This window comes from Ailuropoda melanoleuca, chromosome 1 (assembly GCF_002007445.2).
Source record: "Ailuropoda melanoleuca isolate Jingjing chromosome 1, ASM200744v2, whole genome shotgun sequence".
NCBI classification, from domain to species: domain Eukaryota; kingdom Metazoa; phylum Chordata; class Mammalia; order Carnivora; family Ursidae; genus Ailuropoda; species Ailuropoda melanoleuca.
Window position 1 is genome coordinate 179928070 of NC_048218.1, and position 23040 is coordinate 179951109.

At 39.6% G+C, this 23040-nt stretch overlaps 1 protein-coding gene across 2 annotated transcripts in view; it reads left to right on the forward strand.

The window, feature by feature from the left end:
• The first annotated feature begins 1622 nt into the window (after positions 1 to 1622).
• MET (MET proto-oncogene, receptor tyrosine kinase) overlaps positions 1623 to 23040 on the forward strand; it is a 110435-nt gene continuing 89017 nt past the window's right edge. The window contains exons 1-2 of one of the 2 annotated variants that reach the window (XM_034670938.1): positions 1623 to 2228; positions 5815 to 5884. In XM_034670938.1, coding sequence (XP_034526829.1) covers positions 5845 to 5884 — 40 coding nt within the window. In that variant the 5' untranslated portion in view covers positions 1623 to 2228; positions 5815 to 5844. The remainder of the gene's footprint in view (positions 2229 to 5814; positions 5885 to 23040) is intronic. The other variant, XM_002917416.4, reaches the window with a different exon arrangement.

Sequence of the window (23040 nt, forward strand, 5' to 3'; positions counted from 1 at the left end):
GAAACTTCAGTGCTGAAAATACATAATACATTATTCGGATTTATAATCTGTTTTCCAGTTTGTACTGGCTCTTCTGGGTCTTTTTACTACTTTAATTGTAATTTTTTTTCTTTTATGTTTTTATCATGGCACACAAACTCAGAAAACCTGTTAAGGAAACTATATAATGCAATCTAAATATCCAGTTAACATATTGCTATGGAAACCAGGAAACAGAAACAGCACTCTAGTCATTCCTTTGGACAACATAGTTAACTGTGTGTGTGTGAGTGTGAGTATGTGTGTGAATTCATTATTCACCTTTAATTGGAAGTTGGTACTTAATCCCAAATCTATAACTGATCTGTCCATAAATAGGACCAGTGCTGTCCAACCTGTAAATCAGCATTTAATAACCATATAACCAATATGGTTAGATAAACAATAACCATAGTCATTGTTAAATTATGCCATGTGATATCAGGAAATCTTCAGTAGGGTTGTGCTGTTTATTTAGCCTTGCCAGGCTTCAGCCTCTTGGCCTGGTATGAAGAACACCTGACTGGGATTTGAGAGCTGGGTTCTAACCTCACCTCCTTTACCAACCAACTATGTGACCTTCTTAGGAACTCTTAGGGGCTCAGGTTCCTCATCTGCAAAATGGTGCAATGCAGAGCTCTAGTATTATGTAATAGGAAAGTTCCTTTTCCACAAAATTGGGGAATCATGAGATAATTACTTTTGAGGATTGAAATTGCTCTGTGTAGACTCTGAGAAAGTGCCTGGCACATAGTAAGCTTTCAGGACAAACACAACTATTCTTATTATACTTTTCTATTTTTCATTCTGCAGTAAATAATTCCTGAACCTGCACAGTAAATGTTTTGTCCCATGACTCAATAACAGATGCCATTGTCTGACAAGCCCTTATGCAAGTCAGAAATGAGAATGTTAAAACCTAACAGGCAATGCTGTTCCTTAGATTCTGTTACCTTTGAGGGTTTATTTTCTCTATAAGGTTAATGTCAATTTTGATAGTCAGACATGTGAAGTATAAAAAAGTTATCCTAACACAATCCTAATTCACCAGGCCACCACAACCCCACAACATTTTTTTTGTCATAGGATTTCAACATTCAAGAATTAAACTTTTGTTCTGTTTTGCTTGTTCATTGCTGTCTGCCTAGTTATTTAATCAGCCTGTTTCCTGCTATAAAAAAAAAAATGAAAAGCTGAAGTTTCCTCAGGGCTAAACTCCTGGGCTGTTCTTCCTTCCAGAAATCTGAGTTATTACAGTAGGGGATAATCGTTGCATAAAGAAATCATTGGGACAATTCTCCATCCATTCCTACCTCAGTCTCTGACAATGAATTCCTTGTCTCTGTGGTGTCCAACTCTCTCTACCCTGCTCGGTGCCAGGCGGCTAACGCAGCCGGGGGGAGAGACTGGCAACTGGGCGTCGCGTTTTTCCCGCCGGCAGCGCGCGGGGGTGCGTGCGCGGAGTGTGCGCGGAGTGTGCGCCCCTGGCGTTCTGCGAGCGTGCGTTCTGCGCGCCAGCTGACGCTCGCCGCGCGAGCACCAGGAGGGGGAGACTCGGAGTCGCTTCTCTCCTCTGTGCTAACTTCAAACTGCCCGGGCTGGGGGAGTTGAGAGCGCGCAGACAGGGCGAGAAAACTTCTTCTCCACCTAGAAAGTTTCACCTTGGCGGGGGCGGGGGAGGGGCGGGAGGAAACGCGACCCCCGCGGGGACTGGCGCGGCGCGCGGGCGGCAGGAAGGGCGGGGGCCGATTTCCCCCTCTGGGTGGTGCCAGTCCCCACCTCAGCGGTCCTAGGACCGGCGGACTAGGCGGCCGACCCCGCGCGAGACAGACGGGCACGTGCTGGGGCGGGCAGGAGAGCGAGCGCCTCGGTCAGGTCGCCCGGCCGTGCTTCCCGCCTGGACGCGCCCGGGGCGGCCACGGGCCGCGCGCGCCGATGCCCGGCTGAGTCACCCGCCGGGTAGCGCGCGGGTGAGAAGGGGCGGAGGGAGCGCGGCCGGCTGACGGACCGGGCACTCGGCTCGGCCCCGCCGCAGGTGACCCGGACGCTCTCGCCGCCCGGAGCGCCCCGAGCGCTTTGTGACCAGATGCGGAACCCAGCGGAGGGCGCGAGCCAGATGCGGGGCGACAGCTGACTTGAGGCGGGGAGGCGCGGAGCACGCGGGTGGTCTCTGCGCGATTGACTTCTCCGCGGTTCTCGGACACCGCAAGGTAAAGCTACAGCTCGCTTCAGACCCCGCACCCCACCCTTCGGCCCCAGCGTTCTGTTCTTTGTTCCCCTGGGAGACCTGAGAGCTGTTCCAAAGGGCATGACCAGGGAGGTGGGCGAGTTAGGGGCTTCAGAAACGGAAGGAATGTGGCGAGGGAGAGGTGCAAACTAGAGTGGGGCTTTTCGTTTTAGGGATTTGCTTCTGACGGCCACCTGTCTGACTCAGGAGAGAGGGTCGTTGGAGTGAGGGGTGATGTATGACTGTTATGGCCGGGCAAGTTTCAAGACTGTGATCTGACTCAGCCCTTAGAGAAGGTATTTGGTCACCCTGTCCCAGGGTGATGAGGCAGGCAAGATTCGAGCGGAGTGGGTTTCCTTGTTCCCAACCCTGCTTTATCTGTAATACGTGCGGGTCTTTCCAAGGGGCAGGTGTTTTTGTGAAGGTCTGAATTCTACGTTTCTGGCAAATACACAGGGCTTGTGATCCATCATTTTCAATCTTACCTTATCTCTTTGCTGGGGCTACTTGGAGGACATCTATCTTATTAGGTGAACTAGATTATAACCAGAGGTCGGGCAGTCTAGCTAGAACTGGTATAGACCCAATAATTTAAGTACCAGTGAAAGTATTTTCACCGACCATTGCCAATACAGGATTTACTCTAAAATATGGTTTCCCATTGCATACCGCTTATGTTTAAAAGAACCATTTACTAATTTGGCATTTGGAGAGATTTTCAGGGGCTCATGCATGAATAGTTGTCCAGTGTATTTTACCTTATCACAGTTTTATGTTCAGAGGAGCTCTGGGGCAGAATGAAATATTGTCAACTCTCTTAGGCAAAATAATCAGGATACTGTAATTGCCAAGTTAAGATGGTCAATGAATATGAGAGGGTTGTAAAAACTGACATTAGAGTGAATATAGACTATATGGACCCTCTCTTGAATTTTAAGAACACGGTTCACATTTTTGTAGAGTTGGGTGGAGGTTTTTTCTGTCGTTTTCATCAGCCAGACACATGGACATTGCCATGCAAATGGATCCAGAAAAACATAATTTTCTTTTATAGCTAAACTATTATAGCTGACTAATGCATTTTTTCTGCATGAAGATCTGAAAATGTTGTACATCATGTTTCTCTGTGCTACTGGGACATAAATTGTGTTTTTATGTAAACTGTTAAGTGGTGCTTAGATTATTTACATGTACATAGCTTTTCTTTCTATCTCTAAGCTTATTGGGCTTTGTTTTAACATGTAAACTTCCATAATAGAACAGAAGTGAGCTGCTTTGGTTCCAATCATACACTGCAAATCTGTGATGTATTCAATGTTCATTTTTTTTTTTAAAAAGATTTTATTTATTTATTCGATAGAGATAGAGACAGCCAGCGAGAGAGGGAACACAAGCAGGGGGAGTGGGAGAGGAAGAATCAGGCTCACAGCGGAGGAGCCTGATGTGGGGCCCGATCCCATAACGCTGGGATCACGCCCTGAGCCGAAGGCAGACGCTTAACCGCTGTGCCACCCAGGCGCCCCTCAATGTTCATTCTTTTTGAACTGCTGAATAATACCAGTAACACTTACATTACTCCTAAGAAATTTTTGTAGTACCAAAAATTTGTGTGAGTGCCTATAAAATATACTGGTGTTTTAGAAAATCTGTTCAGGTTTCAAACTTAACTGTGCATAAGCCTATAATTATTAACCTAAATATATTTTGATTTTAATGTGATGGACTTTATAGCATATAGAAGATGATCTGCTGGGTACTACGTTTTCAAAGATTGCTTTGTTCTTAATACATCACAGTAAAGGTTTACATTAGATGTAAACTCTATGCCTTCAGAATTAATGAGTGAGGTTTATCTGAATGATAAAGATATACAAGATTAACCACAGCAAGTCAATATGAAAGCTGATAATATTTTCATGACTTTTAAAGCTACAATAAAAGGAAAATGACACTTTTCTAAGTGGAAAAAATACACATTTTATAAATTCCTTAACACTGTACAAGCATATGTTCCACTATAATCCTGACATTTTTAAAATTTGTCTTAATGTGGGTTAGACTAAAAAATACATTTCAAAAGTCAATTTTCTTTGTTGTTGGTTAAAAAAATAATTCAAAATAACAATCTAACTTTCCTTTTACAAATCTATATAATAGCCGCAAATAAACTTTTTCTCAAATATGGTCACCTCAAAACAAAATGAATAACTCAAAAGGGTTATTCCTTTCAAGACACACAACTTTCTCTAGGTGACTGCCCCAGTGCCTATGGTGACACACCCATGTAAAGTACACGGCTCTGTACACATACACATTCACAGCACTTCCCATCTTTCTGCCCCTTCCTCCTCATCCCTTCCCCTTGGTTGGGTCAGAGTTGCTTTCAAACCCCCATTTTTAAACTCTAATTTCATGGTTTCTTCTTTGCTGTCATTAGGCTCACCAGAGCCAGCTATGCTTTCTTTTCCCCATCATCCCTAATATTTTCCTTGGGCTGCTATGCTTGTTAATGGGATACCAAATTTCCTAATTGTGCTGCCTTAAGGGAAGAAAATATGAAGAAACTCAAGTACCAGGAAATTAACCTCCTTTACCTCGCTGGTGTATGTTGAAACTGGTGTTTTTGACATAGAGCCCTCAGGGCAATTTTCTCACGGGCTTTGCTCAATGCAAAATAAATAGTAACCGCTTAGTAATGAATGATAAATATACTGACTAATGTCAATTTAGGATCACTTTGATTCCCTTTTCTTAACTGGCACTGAGTTGCTGCCATTCTCACATTTCCCTCACCAAAAATAGCTAAGAACTGTATGTTGAGCATCATATGTGTTTGGTACTAGAGAAATATTTTTAAGAAAGGGAGAAACGAAATCTCTGCCCTTGATGTTTACAGTCTAGATATTTAGATAAATAACACATATAAAATAGAACCAAAATCCATAATTTTTAAAAAGATTTTATTTATTAATTTGACAGAGAGAGAGAGCCAGCGAGAGAGGGAACACGGGCAGGGGGCGTGGGAGAGGAAGAAGCAGGCTGCCAGTGGAGGAGCCTGATGTGGGGCTCGATCCCAAGACTCTGGGATCACACCCTGAGCCGAAGACAGACACTTAATGACTGAGCCACCCAGGAGCCCCCAAAATCCATAATTATTAAGGGGATGTAACATGAAAATGACATTAGAAATCATCCCATTTAAATAATAGAAATTTTTTTAAAAATCTGAAGATTGGAACTTAAAGACCTCTTAAAATTTTCAAGGTGCTTCTGAGCATATCCTCTTTCTGATACTACAACCTTACAAAATAGACACAGCTGATACCAACATTGTAACCTTTCCTGCCTTTAGGTAAGGAAACTGTGTTTGAACCTAGCCTCCATGCTATCTCGACAGCACCTCTGCCCGGCCGTCAGTAAAGGTTAACTATTTGAAGCATTTTCTGCTGAAGCACAGTTTGGGATCCTTAGGTTAGTGATAATGATGAATGTTACATTTCTGGTCTCTAGAGTTTTTCTCACCTTCTGTTTCTCCAGTTCTCTTTTTTGTTCTTTCTCTTTTTTTGTAGTAAAGCATACCAGAAAAAGCCTTCATTCATATGTGTGAGGCATTCTGCTCCTGTTATCAGATTAAGAGCTGTGAGTAATTTTGTAATCTATCCTACTATCACAAAGCCCATTCTCAGATATCTCTTCAGCTGTGTTTAACAGTTTAGTATATTCCCCTTGGGATTTGTTTCAATAAAAACATCCAGTAAAATCTTACTACAGATCCTTTGCTTTTCAAGGGACAAAATGAAGAAAGTGTTTTTATAAGCTGTAAAATGTAATTGAGAGAAAAATCACATGTGTGGCATTTGTAGCAGGAGGTATGAGCTCAGTGGGGAAAAAAAAAACAGTTAACTGATTGTATATCCAGGTATACATTATTTCTTCTATGATTGTGTAAATTTGCACAAGTACATTTATGCAGGTTACACATGTTGTTTTTAATTTCTGTAAAAATTGTGTAGCTATAGAGTCCATAAAATTCATATTAAAAGCCTATGAGCCATATAGGGGCTCCTCGCAGGCTCTGTTGGTAGAGCATGAGACTTTTGATCTTGGGTTTGTAAGTTCCAGCCCTACGTTGGGTATAGAGACTACTTAAAAATAAATAAAATCTTAAAAAAAAAAAAGCCTAGGGGTCATATAAATTATATAATGATCCATAGAATTTGAAAATGTATTTCTCCTGGGGTGTCTGGTGGCTTAGTTGGCTAAGTGTCTGCTCAGGTCATGATCCTGAGTCCTGGAATGGAGCCCCATATCAGGCTTGCTGCTCAGTGGGGAGTCTGCTTCTCCCTTTGGCTCTGCTCCCCCCCCACAGCTTGTGCTCCCACTCTCTCTCTCTCCCACTCTCATAAAATGAATAAAGACCTTTTTTTTAAAAAAGAAAGAAAATGTATTTCTTCTAATACAACAAAGTATATTATGAATATGATCAGGGCAGTTATGAAATGTAGTCAGATAATCACAAGTCCTAGAGAGCCAGGTTCCTATACTCCTAAGAATGTGATTGAGGATTTAGTCTTTCAGGATAATTTATTGAGCACCTACCAGCCATAATTCTAGACTCTGGCAAAGCAGTAGAGAGTAAGACAGACTAAGATCTCTAAGATTATGATGCTCCATTCTATATTGAGGAAGGCAAACAATAAATAAAATACATAAATAAAAATGTGAGTGGTGATAAGAACTGCAAGGAAGCAAATTGAGGACTTTCAAGGATAAGAGAGGGTGGAGTAGTAATTGAAAAATTCAGTAATAGAGTCAGAGAAGGCTTCACTTTGAAGGTGGCCTTTGAACTAGAACCTGAAGGAAATAAGATAATGAGCTGTGTGGATACCTGGAGCAGGGCTTCTACTTTGCACTTCTCGGGAGTGCCATTCTCATTTTGTTGTCTCTGGAATTGTGCAGTGCACAGCCTGCACAGCCCTACTCGGAGCCTCTGATCTTATATGGAAGTACCTGAACAGTGCCTGCCATAGTTTATTGCAGTCTCAAAGGTGACAATGAAGGAGTGGCCCACATCCCTTGGTTTATGGTATATGGAAGAAGCAAAACCGTGGTATTTTCCTGTGTTCACATGGTGTCATGTCCGCATGCCATCCTTGATCAAGGTTATTGATCCATTCAGTTTTCCTTCTTCTTTTCTACCCTGGGAGCCCAGCTCAAAAGGGTTTGTTGAGAGTAATACCCGCAGCTTTTGTCTCCAGTCCCTTCCATAGTAAATATCTGGAGACAGCAAAGCAGACAGTTGCTATCTATGTATGGAGCCTGTGTTTGCTGTGCCCTTCTTTCTTTCTTCTCTCTCTCCTTTCTTTTCCCTTTCCAGTGTTAAACCACTGTGTTGGATTTTCTTCTGCACTTCTTCCTGCCCCTTTATGCTCTGCCTCGGTCCTATATCAAGATTTGCAAACAAAAAAAAGAAAGAAAGAAAGAAAGCCAGCCCGCCAGCCAGCCAGCCAGCCCAAGAAGGGGCACCTGGCTGGCTCAGTCAGCAGAACATGCGACTCAGTCTCAGGGTTGTGAGTTTGAGCCCTGCATGGACCATAGAGATTATTAAGAAAAAAAGAAAAAAAAAAAAAAGATTTGCAGCAGGTAACCTAAATGAATGAAACTAACCATTTCACTAGAGACCAACAGCCTGCTTAGAAAAAGCCCCACCTCGCCTGGGTAGCGCAGTCGTTAGGCGTCTGCCTTCGGCTCAGGGCGTGATCCCGGCATTATGGGATCGAGCCCCACATCAGGCTCCTCCGCTATGAGCCTGCTTCTTCCTCTCCCACTCCCCCTGCTTGTGTTCCCTATCTAGCTGGCTGTCTCTCTGTCAAATAAATAAATAAAAATCTTTAAAAGAAAAGAAAAGAAAAGAAAAAGCCCCACCTAACGGGAGGCAGCCAGCATCATCAGAGTTGCCATGAAGTCCAGTATGTGGCATGGGCCCCTGTGGTTGTGTCTTTCAAATTTTCAGGAGAAGCTAGAAGCCTCTCTGCTTTAAAATGTTGACTCAGCATCTTTAAAACAGTGTGCAGGATAGACAAAAAGTCTGTGTGCCAGATTTGGCTTCTGGTGGTCCTGTTGGCAATCCTTAGCCATGCCTATTCCTGCCTGTTGGTCCCCTGTGTCACCTTCAGGTGTTGTTAAATTCAGCAGCATGCATGGCCAAAGAGTCCCAGAGCCACTTCTGCCATGTGTTTTATCTTCTAGAGTTCTCAAATTTTTCCTCCCTCTAGAAAATTTGCTTAGCAATTAAAAAAAAAAAGATATTATATAATTCATCACCCATTAGCACATACTCGTTTTTCTAAACTTATCAACCAATGTACTTTCTATCAAGCTATGTATATTTGTGAACTAAAAGGTAATCTACTTTTTTCATTCTTAACGTGATGCAATCACTTTCTGAAACCTCAATTCATCATTAACTTTATGCATAGGTTTCATTTCCAAGTTCTCATTCAGGATAAACTCCCTCTTTGGAATACTGGTGCTTTTGGTTTGTTTTGCTTTGTTTTAGAACTGCCTGAACTTCACTAGTTGTTATTTCTCTACCATTGAAATTCAGAACGTGTACAGCATTGGTTTCAAGGGCCCTTTAGAAGCCATCAGATCAGTATGGCAATCTATTTTTCCAAAGGAATGAAAGCTCACAGGTTGTGCACTGACTTGTCTCTTTTAATGCTAAAAACTCAGTGAAATGCCCAGGCTAGTGGCCTTCCAGAAGGCCATTGTGTTAGAATGGAAGATTATGTACTGTATTTCTTCCTACTATTTTAAATGCAAATATAATAATATATCATGAAATAGTGCACATATTAATATCAGTGCCTTTTTCCTGTTTTGAAGTGATCCCATATTCCCTGATAGTTGGATCTAAAATCCCAGTCCAGTTTTGAAGTTGTATGTAAGAAAAAAGAATTGACTTGAAGGAACTGAAACGTACTGCAATTTTTCCATAAGACCATGGGATGTTTCTAATTTTTAATATTTCATTGAAAATTTTAAGAACATTCAAAGCTGGAGACCTTTGAAATACAGTTGACCCTTGAACAACACGGGGTCTAGGGGCACTGACCCACTGCACAGCCAAAAATCTGCATATAAATTTTGACTCCCCCAAAACTTAACTACTAGTAGTCTACTGTTGACTGGAAATCTTACCAGTAACAAACAGGCAGTTAACACATGTTATGTTACATGTATTATATACTGTTTTCTTTTTTTTTTTTTTAAGATTTATTTATTTATTTATTTGACAGAGATAGAGACAGCCAGCGAGAGAGGGAACACAAGCAGGGGGAGTGGGAGGGGAAGAAGCAGGCTCATAGCGGAGGAGCCTGATGTGGGGCTCGATCCCATAACGCCGGGATCACGCCCTGAGCCGAAAGCAGACGCTTAACCGCTGTGCCACCCAGGCGCCCCTATATACTGTTTTCTTACAGTAAAGTGAAAAAATGTTAAGAAAATCATAAGAAAGAGAAAACACATTTACAGTACTATACTGTATAAGTGGACCCATGCAGTTCCAACCATGTTGTTGAAGGGTCAGCTGTAATGTAGTCTTCACAAGGCAGAGAAAGAGAGAAGTGGGGTAAATTTATTTAACAAAAGGCAGGTTGTCTCCTTTGAAGTCTAATCATGTGAGAAAGGAAAATCCAGACAAGTTTTGGGTCCACAAGGCAATTCAAGCAATCTTTAAAAATAAGTTTTGGCTTTTCTTAAGACCAATGTGTGTTTAGACCAACATTTTAGCTCTTAAAATTTAAACCTAGGGGTCTTTTAAAGGAAATTTAATCCATGTGTTTTTGATTCACTAAATCCTAAATCATTACCCATAAACTGTATGTCTCTCTAAGCTCTTTGATGTCTAAGAAATCTTTGAAGCCATGTAAGGCCTTTTTGTTCCACAAGAATAGGAAGTTGGTTTTTGCTAAGGGTCAGTAAACAGCATCTTCAAAAATCTGAATTAGGTCTAAAATCTCACAACCATAACAGAATGAATATTTGAATGAGTGCTAATGCAGTTTTCTGATGCAATGTGAAAAATGTGAGTACTTTTAAAGACCCAGTAGTATTTAGTTGTAATCCTTACTAACTCCAAGGAAATTATTTTTGGAACCACTCCTTTTTCTATTGTAAAAAAAAGATACAGTCCAAATATTTATCATTTTTCCTAACACACAGTAGGTACTCAGTAAATGTTTTGTTGAATGTTAAATAAATGACTTTTTCTTCTGCCCAGAACCTTGCAGCTAATGTCAGTCTTTCTATTCAACAGCAGTATCCATCTGTCATGTCTCAGAATGAATCTATTCTGAGTCAGTGACCTGGTTCGACAAATTTTAAAAATAAGCCATCAAACTAAATATATGACATTTATTGAAATTCATTCTGTACCATGAAGCAACTGCCTTGCAAAGAGTGCTGAAAATAGGAAGGCATTTCTAGGCTAATTAGATTAAATATTCAGTTGTTACCATATGCTTTCTGAAAATTGATTTTTTTTTCCCCTCTTACTGTTCTTGCCATTTTTCCTCCCACCTTGACATGCTTACTGATTGAAAGCTATGCAGAAAAGGGCAGGTCGTTTGTATCCATAAGCAAGTTCAAGCAGGCTTAGAAAACGTAATGCTATAATCATAAGTTGCCAAAACGTAGGAGGGAAAAGAGGGATACTCAACAATAATGGGGGTGTTGGGTTTTGCTCCGGATTACATAGATGACACATCTTTGAACTCTATTGTGTGGAGAAAAACACCTTCTTACTGTAGTTAGACTTCCTGTTTATGAGTGTGTATTTTCTGGTGACTAGACTTCCCATATGGACTCAGCACAAATATGTAGCTTTAAGTCCCATTGAAATGCACATGATTAAAGTACTGATGGCTATAAGACAGCAACTCCTTCTCTCTAAAAGAAAGTAGTATTTAGAAGAAAGCATTGTAATGAAACATGGGCATTGAGATCTTTCTTGATACCATGTTGTGTATTTCTCACTGCTCCCCACATTTTGTCCTCAGAAAACCTTTCCTGATCAAAAGGTGTTGTTTCTATATGACATTAGGGTGATGGAATTTAGTGATTTCTTATATCTTGGTGGGGAGAAATAGGAAAATTGTGTTATTATGGTCTTTAAGTAGAGGTTCTTTTGGGTGAACCTGAAGGTCTACTGAATACGTATACCACCCTTAAACTTGTTTCGAAACTAAATTACGGATAGCACTGTATAAGGAGTAACTTATTTATATAGTTTTGACATGCTTAAGTTCTGTCTCAATGGTTGATCAAACCATCAGTAGTAATCATATATCAATATGTGCATATTCAAATTAAGATGATTTTTAAAGCTCTAATTAAAAGTTCTCATAATTTGATAAACAAGCAGCCAAATGCCCTTGTATTTGTACATTTGAAAAACTGTAGTTCAATTTAAGAAGGTTTTTGTGATAACTCTCGTGCCACAAATAGAGAAAACAGATAACGAAGGAGAAGAAGTTTCAATGGGGTGTTAGATCAATGAGGTTACAGGAGGGGAGAGGTGGATGGATATGCTGAGGGGTCATGGGCTTGGGTGCATTGCAAGTAGTGAAAAGTGTCTCAATTAGGAATCAGGCTGCTGCCTTCCAAATAGGAAAAAGCCTAGTCAAAACTGAGTGGGAAATCAAGGGACACTCACAGGAAAATGGTGGAGCATGTGATAGGTAAGCAAAGTCTGAACTTCCTCTTGTCACATGGTTTAATTCTGGGAGAAGCAAGGCTATCATCTGCCCAGTCCTAGTCAGGCCTCTTAGTCTATTCTACCCTCAGATACCAGTAAGAATAGCAGCATTATGTAGCAGGAAGCAGAAAGAACTTTTATTCTGAGTGTTCAAGGCATATTCTAAGCATTCTATTAGCTACTCGCAAACACTGCAAATGAAATTCTATATTCTTAGAGGAATTCATAGTATTAAAAGAAAAACCAAGAAAACCTACAAATTTTTAAAAAAGATTTTGAGAGAGAGAAACAGAGAGAGCACAAGCAGGGGGAGAGGCAGAGGGAGAGAGAGAAGCAGACACCCCACTGAGCTGGGAGCCCGACATGGAGCTCGATTTGGGGCTCAATCCTAGGACCTGGGGATAATGACCTGAGCCAAAGGCATGTGCTTAACCATCTGAGCCACCCAGGTGCCCCTACAAATTTTTTACACCATTTTCTTAACTAGAATTTTCTAGTACATCAGCTCATTATAATATATCAATTACTATTGGGATCAAAAGTTACAGCCTTTAAAACTATATCCATAACTATTCTCCATTGGAATACCATCTGCTGTGGATATATATTTCTTTCAGGTATATCTCGAGGCTATTTCTTTGGACTTTGATTATACAGAGTTCATGCTGGAGTATGTGTAGTAATTACATTTGTTCTAAACACAAATTCAGACAGTGGTCTAAAGTTGAGGAAAGCTTATATCAGACTCTGCCTTCACTTTCTGTCTTTTTACTCCTCTGAGAGTCTTAGATGGGCAGCTGTCACCTGACTGTGGCCTCACATTCAGGCAGAATCCCTTCAGCTCCTGCTACACTGTCCAAGGTTTACTTATGGTTTGACTACTGTCTAATTAAGATGAAGACAGCAAGCAAATAGAATCATTTAGGGCCTGCACAAACCTTTGGGCTTAAAATATTATTACCCTAGCTGGGTTTTTTTTATTAAGTATAAAATAGTACAATATATATTTTAAGTTCTGTTGAATTATATAAAGAAGCAGCCAAAGTAAAGTTTGTTGACAGAAAAAGTGTCTTCCTAACAGAAATGAATACACATTTTGGATTTTTCAGAAATTTACTTTCTGTCATGTCAAAATTAAGATGCTTCTATATTTTATTTCAGTTTTACTAATATATACTTGGATTGTTTATTGAAGTCTATACATCAGAATTCAATGATTTTAAACATACTTCTGCTCTTCAAAGAGCTTACAAAAAAAACTGTTCTTTAAATCACCAGAGGAGTGCAGATAAAACCCCAGACAGTTTCATTAACAGCAATGAAAGGTGACAGCCCTTGAGTCTATGTCATAAGTTGATTAATTACTTCCCAAATGTTATTAAAGATTCTGAATGAATAACTAGACTGGTATTTAGGATTAAGCCTCCCTCACAATTCCTAAGTGGGTTTTAATTTTCAGAGTTAGATGATCATTATATCTGATTCATTTCTTTAACATCTTCAGATTGTTGGTTTTATTGAAAAGAGAGCAAAGTAACTATTTAAGTATGTTTTTCTTTTTCCTGAAATTATTCCTTACAGATTTCAATAAAACTTGTTTTGTATAATCAAATGTTGGCATTGCCCTTTAATAAAGGCCCATAGATCTGATGAGTTATATAATCATACAAGGCACTCACTACCAAGGTCATGATTAAGGAACCATTTAATTCCCAAATCTACCTTGCTGACTGCTTAGACACTCCATTGGAATCAGCATTGTGTATTAGGATAAGTATCGCCTTAAGCAAACTTTTGTTTTGGTCATTTCCCATTTTCTTCATTCCCACAATGATTTCAAACTTTCACCATTTTCTTAAGCTCTTGAAATCTCTTTGGCTTCCTTTATTCTCCATGTAATATCTCCCTTTATAGTTTAGAGAATGAACAGAAGCCCAGATGGTTTCCATGCCGCCTGTTGTTACCTCCCTGCTTCTCTCAAATGATAAAATAGTCTCTTCAGCCTATGGTCTTGATTCCATTCTTCCCCGACATCTTGGAGCACCTTGCTCCATTTTTCCCTCCCTCCCAACCCCTCCTATCTTTTAAAATCCCCCCTTTTTTTCATTCAGTCCTTACCCAATACTGCTTCGAGCAAAAAAGCTCATATGCAGATATCCTTTTTTTTTTTTTTTTTTTTTTTTTTTTGGTGCAAAATGGTGGTTTATTAAAGCACAGGGACAGGACGCGTGGACAGAAAGTGCTGCCGCCTTATGCAGATATCCTGATAGGATTTTTACTCTACAATTACCTTAAGTATTCACTCCTGCTTCTGCCTTACCCTTTAAATAAATTTGGAATTCTTGAAAATAATTTCTTACTCATTGTCTCTACTCTCATTCATTCTTTAATTTATTCTGCTCACGCAGTCTGTTCCCAACTACCAAGAAGATGTCTTCACTCTGATAACCAGCACCCTCCTCATTGCCAAATCTGATGGACACTTTTGTTTTTATCACACTTGACCCCTCTGTGAGATTTGACACCATATATATTGCTCCTTTTTTTTTTTTGAAATTTCTAGCTTCTGAAATACCAGACTTTCCTTTTTACATTTAAAGTTTAGATTTAAACTTTACATCTAAAGTTTGAATTTCTTCTTTCTACATACTGAACACGCCCATAAGGTGATCTCACTTAACTCAATGACTTCAACTACACTGATGGGCCAGTGGTTCACAATTGCTGTGTCTAACTCCCTCTGCTCTAGCACACCATGCCCATGTTGTTAGCTGCCTTATGGACACTTCCACGTGAATGACCAACAGATACCTCAGAGTTATGAACTGAACTATTTTTTTTTTTTGCCCCAAAACCTTTCTCTGCCTATTTACCTTACCTTTGCTTATGATACCCAAGGTAGACATTTTTTAGATATCCCTGACTTCTTAGTCTTCCCTATGATCAAAATCCATATTGGATCATTGTCATATAAATTTTATCTCTTTAATATCTTTCTAATCTAGTCTTTTTTCCCTATCATATCCATACTGCCAGAGTCTTTGTTCAAGGTCATTCTTTATTAATTCATTTCATCATCCATTCTTCAACAAATCCTTGCCATGTGCTATGTAATGGTGCTATGCTAGGGGCTAAAAATGGATCTTTCAGTCTAGTGGGAGATACAGATAAGTAAATCACAGCACAACATAATAAAGTCTAACTAAAAAGAAGGCAGGTTTGATATGTGAGCATGTGGAACAGTTTCTAATACATTCCTAGAGGGTGAGAGATGTATCAAAGAAGGCTTCCTGAAAGAAGCGTCACCTATGGTAAGACTTGAGGACAGAGTAAGTTAACCAGGTGAAAGTGAGGACAAGAGTATTCTATAAAAAGGGACCCATGTGTGCTGAGACCCAGAGCAAGAGAGCACATGGCTTGCTTCACCAATTTGAAGAAAGGCAAGGTGGCTAGAGCCTAGATTCCTAGGGAGGCGATGGCAAAAGCCAAGGCTGGAGAGTTAGGCAGAGGCCAAATCGTGCATGGCTTCTAAGCTGTGCTAAGGAGTTCAGCTATTTTTAAAGAACAAAGTGACATAATCACATTGTCATTTTAGAAAGATATCTCTGGGGGCGCCTGGGTGGCTCAGTCGTTAAGCGTCTGCCTTTGGCTCAGGGCGTGATCCTGGTGTTCTGGGATCAAGCCCCACATCAGGCTCCTCCACTGGGAGCCTGCTTCTTTCTCTCCCAGTCACCGTGCTTGTGTTCCCTCTTTCTCTGGCTGTCTCTGTCAAATAAATAAATCTTAAAAAAGAAAAAAAAAAAGGAAGATATCTCTGGTACATTGGGGAATGGATGATCAGAAGCAAGAATGGAGTCGGAATACCAGGTGGGAAGCTGTCATCATAATCCAGGCAAGAAGTGACACTGCCCTCAACTATTAATGGCAGTGGGGATGGAAGCAGATGTAAACATATTTAAAACACCGGTAGGTGGGAGTCAAAAATGATGTCCTGGAAAAGTGAGAATGTTACGCATGGAGATAGGATATGCAGTGATAGAACAAGTTTTCATGGGAGTAAATGGAGGTGCCAGAAGGACATCTGACTGTTTATCTCATTTGCCTTCTTCTTCCCAGCTTTGGTGTGCCCCAGCACACAGGCCTCCTCTGCATTCTCCTTTTCTTGGTGGTCTCATCCAGTTTCATGGCTTTTCATACCATCAATATGCAGACAACTTCCCAGTTTAAATTTTTAGTGCAGACCTTTCTCCTTAAATCAAGGACTCAGATATCCAACTGCATACTCTAACATCTCCAATTGGATGCCTAAAAAGTATCTCAAACATGAACAGAACTGCATTCCCTGACGGTCACACATTCCTGTGAAACTTACTGTACCTACCAGCTTCTCCATGTCAGTAACTGGCAAAATCATTCTCCCTGTTACAAAAGCCAAAATATTTGGAGCATCCATGACTTCTTTTTTCTCACACACCTCATCTCCAAATCCTTTAGCAAATCCTCATAGCTCTGTCTCCAATATAACCAGAATTCAGCTACCTCTTATCACTCCATCCTCTCTAGCCCAAGCCACTACCATCACTCACCTGGACTACTGCAGCAGCCTCCTAACTGATCTCACTTCTCCATTTTTTTTTTTAAGATTTTATTTATTTATTTGACAGAGACAGAGATAGCTAGCGAGAGAGGGAACACAAGCAGGGGGAGTGGGAGAGGAAGAAGCAGGCTCACAGCGGAGGAGCCTGATGTGGGGCTCAATCCCATAACGCCAGGATCACGCCGTGAGCTGAAGGCAGACGCTTAACCGCTGTGCCACCCAGGCGCCCCTCACTTCTCCATTTTTACCCTATCCCATTCCCCTGCCACACCACCAGTCTTCTTCCACACACACAGTCAAGGTGAAGGTGATTCCATTCAAATATATTCACTCCCATGCTCAACGGCTGCAACGGCTCCTCATTTCACTCCAGTAAAACCGCAAGTCTCACAGAGACCTACAAGGCCCTATATGGTCTGATTCTTTGTCCTCTCTGATCTTGTCTCATCTCCTGGACCAGGGTCCAGGCTTATTGGCCCTTTGCTGTGCCTCAGACACACCAGGCATGCTTTCAGTTTGGTCTCTCTTGCCTCTGCAAGAAAAAAAATCTTTCACATCTCAGATGGCGAAGTCCTCTCCTCCTTCAACTCTTTCCTTAAAAGCCAGCTTCCTAATTTTTCAAAGCCACGGACCTCTCCCACCACCTTCCTTCTGTGTGCTCCTGATTCTCTAACCCTGCTTTCTCTCTCTCTCTCTCTCTCTCTCTTTTTTTTTTTTTTTGCCAGTAACACTCAACACTCATCAACACGTAACACACCACATGTATAATTTGTTGTCTGGATCTAACTGCTAGAAAGTAAGTTCCACAAGAGCAGGAGTGTTTGTTTTGTTTACTGATGTACACTCACTCCCAAACATCTCCCATATATTAAGTCCTCAATTAATAGTTGTCAGATTTAGTCTTAAATAGCTGTTGGACATACAAAACTGATGCTTGAGAGATGGATTTCTGGACTCTCTGGAAATTAAGAGATGAAGATACAGATCGGAGAGTCTTCACTCTTGTTAATCTTCATCTTCTATTGCCTGGACAGATGCTGTGACCTTCTGTCATGTCTTCTGGGCTCTAGCTTCTTTCCACTTCAGTCCATTCACCACATTGTCACCAGAATTGTCTAATTCATAGTTATTAGTACTATGCTCGTTTCCATCTCCTGCTTAAAACCTCCCAGTGACTCTTATGGATAAACTGCAGATAAACTATAGATCCCTCAACAGGATGTATGAGGCTTTCTATGATGTGGCCCCAGCCTAATCTTTCAGTTTCATCCATACCCAGCCCAACCCACACAGTCTCTATCCCTGTTACAGCTTCCTGAACAGCCTACACATTCTCTCTGAGGTGCCTAGATGTATGTCCTATCTGTCCCCCGCTTTTACTATGCCTAAGCAACTCCAACTTAACCTGTGAAACTGGGGTCAAGTAGTATCTCCATGCTAACATACTCCTTGGCCCTGCCTCTGTCTGCCACAATTAGCTGTTCCTCCTCCTATGTTCCTTCAGCAATGTACACCTGTCTTTATAGCACTTTACAGCACAGTGGGGCAGGAGGCTGGGACTGCCAGTCAGTAAGCAATACCGATATGGTTAAAAAGTTTTTGGTTTTTTTAATGCCTTGCCCTCTCTCTTCTCGTTCTGTTTCTCTCTCCTTCAAACATGCATACCCCCTGCATACACACACACACAACTGCCTTGGATTATTTTTCCTTGAATTGATGAGTTATATTAATGCAGTCCTGAGCACAGTTGTCTTTAAGTTGTTCTAACCTTTTGGTTTATTGATTTTTCAAGGATCCAAATTGTTTACTGAATTTTAGAAATTGGATTTTGTACTTATGTACTTATTTTTCTGTACTTTTCTATTTTTTTAAAAGATTTTATTGATTTATTTGAGAGAGAGAGCACAAGAGTGGGGAGGAGCAGAGAGAGAGGGAGAAGCGGGCTCCCCGCTGAGCGGATCCCAGGACCCTGAGATCATGACCTGAGCTGAAAGCAAACCCTTAACCAACTGAGCCACCCAGGCATCCCTGTACTGTTCTGTTTTTGTTTTTTTTTCATAAGGATAGCTTTTGCTTGGCATTCTCTATCCCTTTGAAAGTATTTTTTATAGAAAGTTTTGTTTGGTTATATTTTATTCTCTGGTTATATATTGATCTCAATATAGTGATATTTATATGCTTTTAGTTTTTCTCCCAATACTGTTAGAATTGCATTATGTTCACCCAAGGGATCCACATCTGTATAAAATATGACTAGGTTTGGCTAGTCCTTCCATTCACAGTATTTTTATGATTTCTAAAAGTTTTTTCTACTTTTCCTGAAAAAGAATATTTTACATACTGACAAAATTTACCTTGAGAAAGATTCCTAGTTCATTCCCCTGGCAGAGAATCTACTTGCTAACTCTGATTTCCAAGAGAGGTTCTCAGGTGTGAGCAAAATAAAACTGAGACCTACCCTAAGAACTAAGTGAAAATTGAGTTATAGGGTAACACCCACCTCACATGAATTTAACTCCTATTCGGGGGTTAGGGCCTGGCATTTAGCAACCTGTGCCTCTCTCCTTGTCTCTCTTTCCCTGGATAGAGAATTTTTACATGACAGCCACCAGGACATGAAAGGAGTCCACTCACCACCACCATTTCTCACGAGTATTTGATTTCTGCTTTACATAACACCAGAGAGATTGATCAGTTATATAGTCCCAATTCTGAGCACAACTCCTCCCATTTGGAATTTACCATGCCTTGTTCTGTGGACATTTTCAAACACTGAGGGAAGCAAGTGTCTGATTCATTAATGAGTAATGTACCAGCTTCCTCTCTAACTTGTCTCCCTTCAGTGCTTCACATTCTGACTGTTCAGTCAGGTTTATCATATTCCAACCCTGTGTTTGAATATGACTGGAAAAAGTTGCTAAGCTAACTTACGTACTTAGGAAGATGTTTCTCATACGTGATTTGTAGTTTCATGTTATTCACTGTTCCTGGATTAATTGAAGAAAACCTGGTAGCACTTCTGCACAATCTGGACTATAAAATTACACCTATCCATTAGGCCGAAAATTATTTTGAAGTACTTTTATAGGATTTCAAGCATCTTAGCACTTTCTTAACAGTGAAAGTTCAATGTTCACATATTCAAGGGCAATGAGACATTCTTGTCTGACCTACAACTTATTAAGGGACAAAAGCCTGTCCAATCATTCAGGACTCTGACAGTTCAATGTCTTTTCTCAACAGGACTTTTTACAATATGTACCATGTTAAAACAAATGTCCTTTATTCTTCTTTCCCAGAACTTGAATACTTTCAGAAGTTCTTAAAAGGACAAAGATGTTTACTAACAGATTATGAATGTATGAAGGATAATCCTGAGAATCTAATGAAATTCTACTCTTTTTATCTTTATTCTTACCAGATCAGAGTCAGACAGTGTTCTCAGTCATATGTTACAGCTAGAAAATGCACAGTTGGCTTTTTCAGATGCTACAATTTAATCATTTTCAACTTTTAAAATGTTTATAGAAAGAAGAAGGGATGCAATATTGGATAAGAATCTGAATAAAAGCACTATTAGGTCTCTTTCAAAGAAATAACATTTGTATAATAATCAAGCATCAGTGTTTAAAAGAGCCCCTAAAACACTAATTAATTATAACACACGAAAAGTATTCTTGCACCGTGTTTAGTTTAACTTTTCTCCTATAGCTGCCTTTATGCAAATTTTTATTAAGCTCATTTACTATAAATAAAGCATACAATCTATGGATACTTTTTGTTTCAGAAATTTCATGTTAGAGACAGGCTGCCATACACAGTATAACTTTTCTCTGCAAACACACAAATCTTTTCCTTGATTTTTAATTAAAAAAAAAAGAATTTTGTTCCCCTTTCACGTAGTTACACCTTCACATATTATTTAAAATCACCTGTTAGGAACACTTTACTCTGGTAATCACTTTGAAAACAACATGTTTTAGACACACAGCAACAGCACAACAAAAACAAAAATAATCATAATCAGTTTTGCAACATGCGTGTGCTACAAAAACCTTATAAATATTGTTCTACACCAATAGATAAATATGTTTGGCCAAAATTTTTTCAATCTGAGTTCTGTTAGTAAAAAGGGTAATTATTCCCTTATTTTTCTTCATTTGCTTGCAACTAGGATTGTCACATAAAATATATTCATGGGACATATTTATACTAAAAAATTAGTCGTTATTTATTCAAATTTAACTGGGAATCCTATATCTTTATTTGCTAAACTTAGTGGGGGTGTGGGTTTGCTCTTCTTTAAATTGCTTAAGTAATGGTTCTTTTTTTTTTTTTTTTTTTTTTTTTTTTTTTTTATTTTTTTTTTGGTTTTTTTTTTTTTTTTTTTTTTTTTTTTTTTGGTTCTTCCTTAGCATGGAAGGCCCTTACCCTGTCCTTTGCCTTGGAGGACAACTTAAGAAGGACTTCAGGAACTTAAGACAGGTTTAGAGGAAAACCACAAATGGCCAAAGGGAGGGAAAATAAGAAATAACAATATTTAAACTGAGAGGATTATGGTGATGAAACAGTCACCAAGTATTTGGAGTGGGCTCACCCAGCAAACTGTGCCAAGTTCCTCATTTTTGATGAAGGCATGCAAAAACTTGCTGAAACACAACTTAGGATAAGCATGGTAGCCACATTTATTGAATGTCAGTGTATGCTGCATGATTGAATTCCAGTGTCTCATGATTTATCCCTAACCCTCATGGCAGCCCACAAGACGTATACCTTTATCCCCATGTTTTAGAAAAAGAAACTGATCCGTTATGACACTTTAGTCATAAGATATGTAAATGGTTAACCCCAGATTCACATCACCCTCAAAGTCCATCTGATAACAAAGCTCCATACTCTCTCCACAACACCTCACCTCTTCTCAAGAAGGTTTTATGAGCTATTGGGAAGAATGTTATCAAGCAAACTTGTCTGTAAATATTAGGCAAAGGACTGACTCACAAGTATTTAGATCATTTAAATGTGGTCATATGAAAGAGCAGTTGGATGGCTGACAAATCCTCAAGATTTCTTCTGTCCTCCCAACTTTCTGTTAGAAATCATTGCCAAAGTAGGGACACCTGGGTGGCTCGGTTGGTTAAACATCCAACTCTTGATTTCAGCTCAGGTCATGATCTCGTGATTGTGGGATCTGCACTGGTCATGGAGCCTACTCGGGATTGTCTTTTTTCTTTTCCCTCTTACACTCCCCTGACCCTCTCCCTCTCTCCCTCTCCAAAAAAAAAAACAATAGAAAAGAAAATTAATCATTGTCAAAGTAGTATCTGGCTGCGTTAGATGGGATTTTTGACGTGGTATATTGTTTTATCTTTCTGAAGTCAGTTTAGACTTTTTAATGATCATTATACTACTAAATCTTTAGGCATAAGAATCAAATGTTCAGCAAAGCATGTTTTAAAATTTGCTTTCTCGACAGCCCAGTAGATCCATTCACTTTTCAATTTAGGTTACACACTTAGATTTTTAGCATTTATCTTGCTGTCTTCAAATCCACAGACTATATACTTTTTCGATAGTAGGAACTCTCATTATGTAGATAAGTGTGTGGTATGCAATGGACGCTCACAAATATTTGATTAAATATTGTGTGATATAGTATGATTCTTCATAAACAGTGAATGTTTATAAATACAGTATTGTAATTGTCATCTTCTTTCCTTAACTTCACTTTTCTGGGCCTACTTTTTAAGGTACAGAGGGCTAAGAATTTTCCTTAGGATTTCACTCTGGCAAGTCCTCCTAGAGATTTAACTATGATTGTTTTTTATGGCTGCAATTTCCTTAATACGGGGCCTCAGCCATTTTCCATCATCATAAATCCCTTTTATATACTTAAAAGCAGGATTGAAATTTTTTTCCACTTTTTATATCTTGCTTCTTCACTTAGATACATTATTTCTGTCTTGAGATTATGCTATGTAACTATTGTAAAAAAAAATTAAAATTATATGACAGGAAAAAATAAGTATACCACCTCAGAAATTTTAACTGATAGATGTATTTCCAAATGCAAAATGAGATATTTAAAGTAATTATTCAAGTAAATAAGGGAACTGTCGTTGTTCTTTGTTCTAATTACTTGAATATTTTACTTAAAATTGCTTTTATGCACTTGACTTTGTGTTTGAACTCACAGGTTTGTAGTATCTCAAAATGGACATTATTTGGTCAGGACTTTTTCAGGAGCAAGGAATAAAAGAATCACAATGAAACTGCTGATGAAAAAAAGAGAAAAGAAGGAGGAAAGATTTTACTGGCTCCTATTAGCTTAAGATATGGTGGGTAAAGATGTTCAAACAGTAACATGGAGAACCTGCCTTTCTCCATATCTGGGTTCCTCTGCCCTTGGGGTCAGTTTTGTGTTTCAGGCAGGCTTTC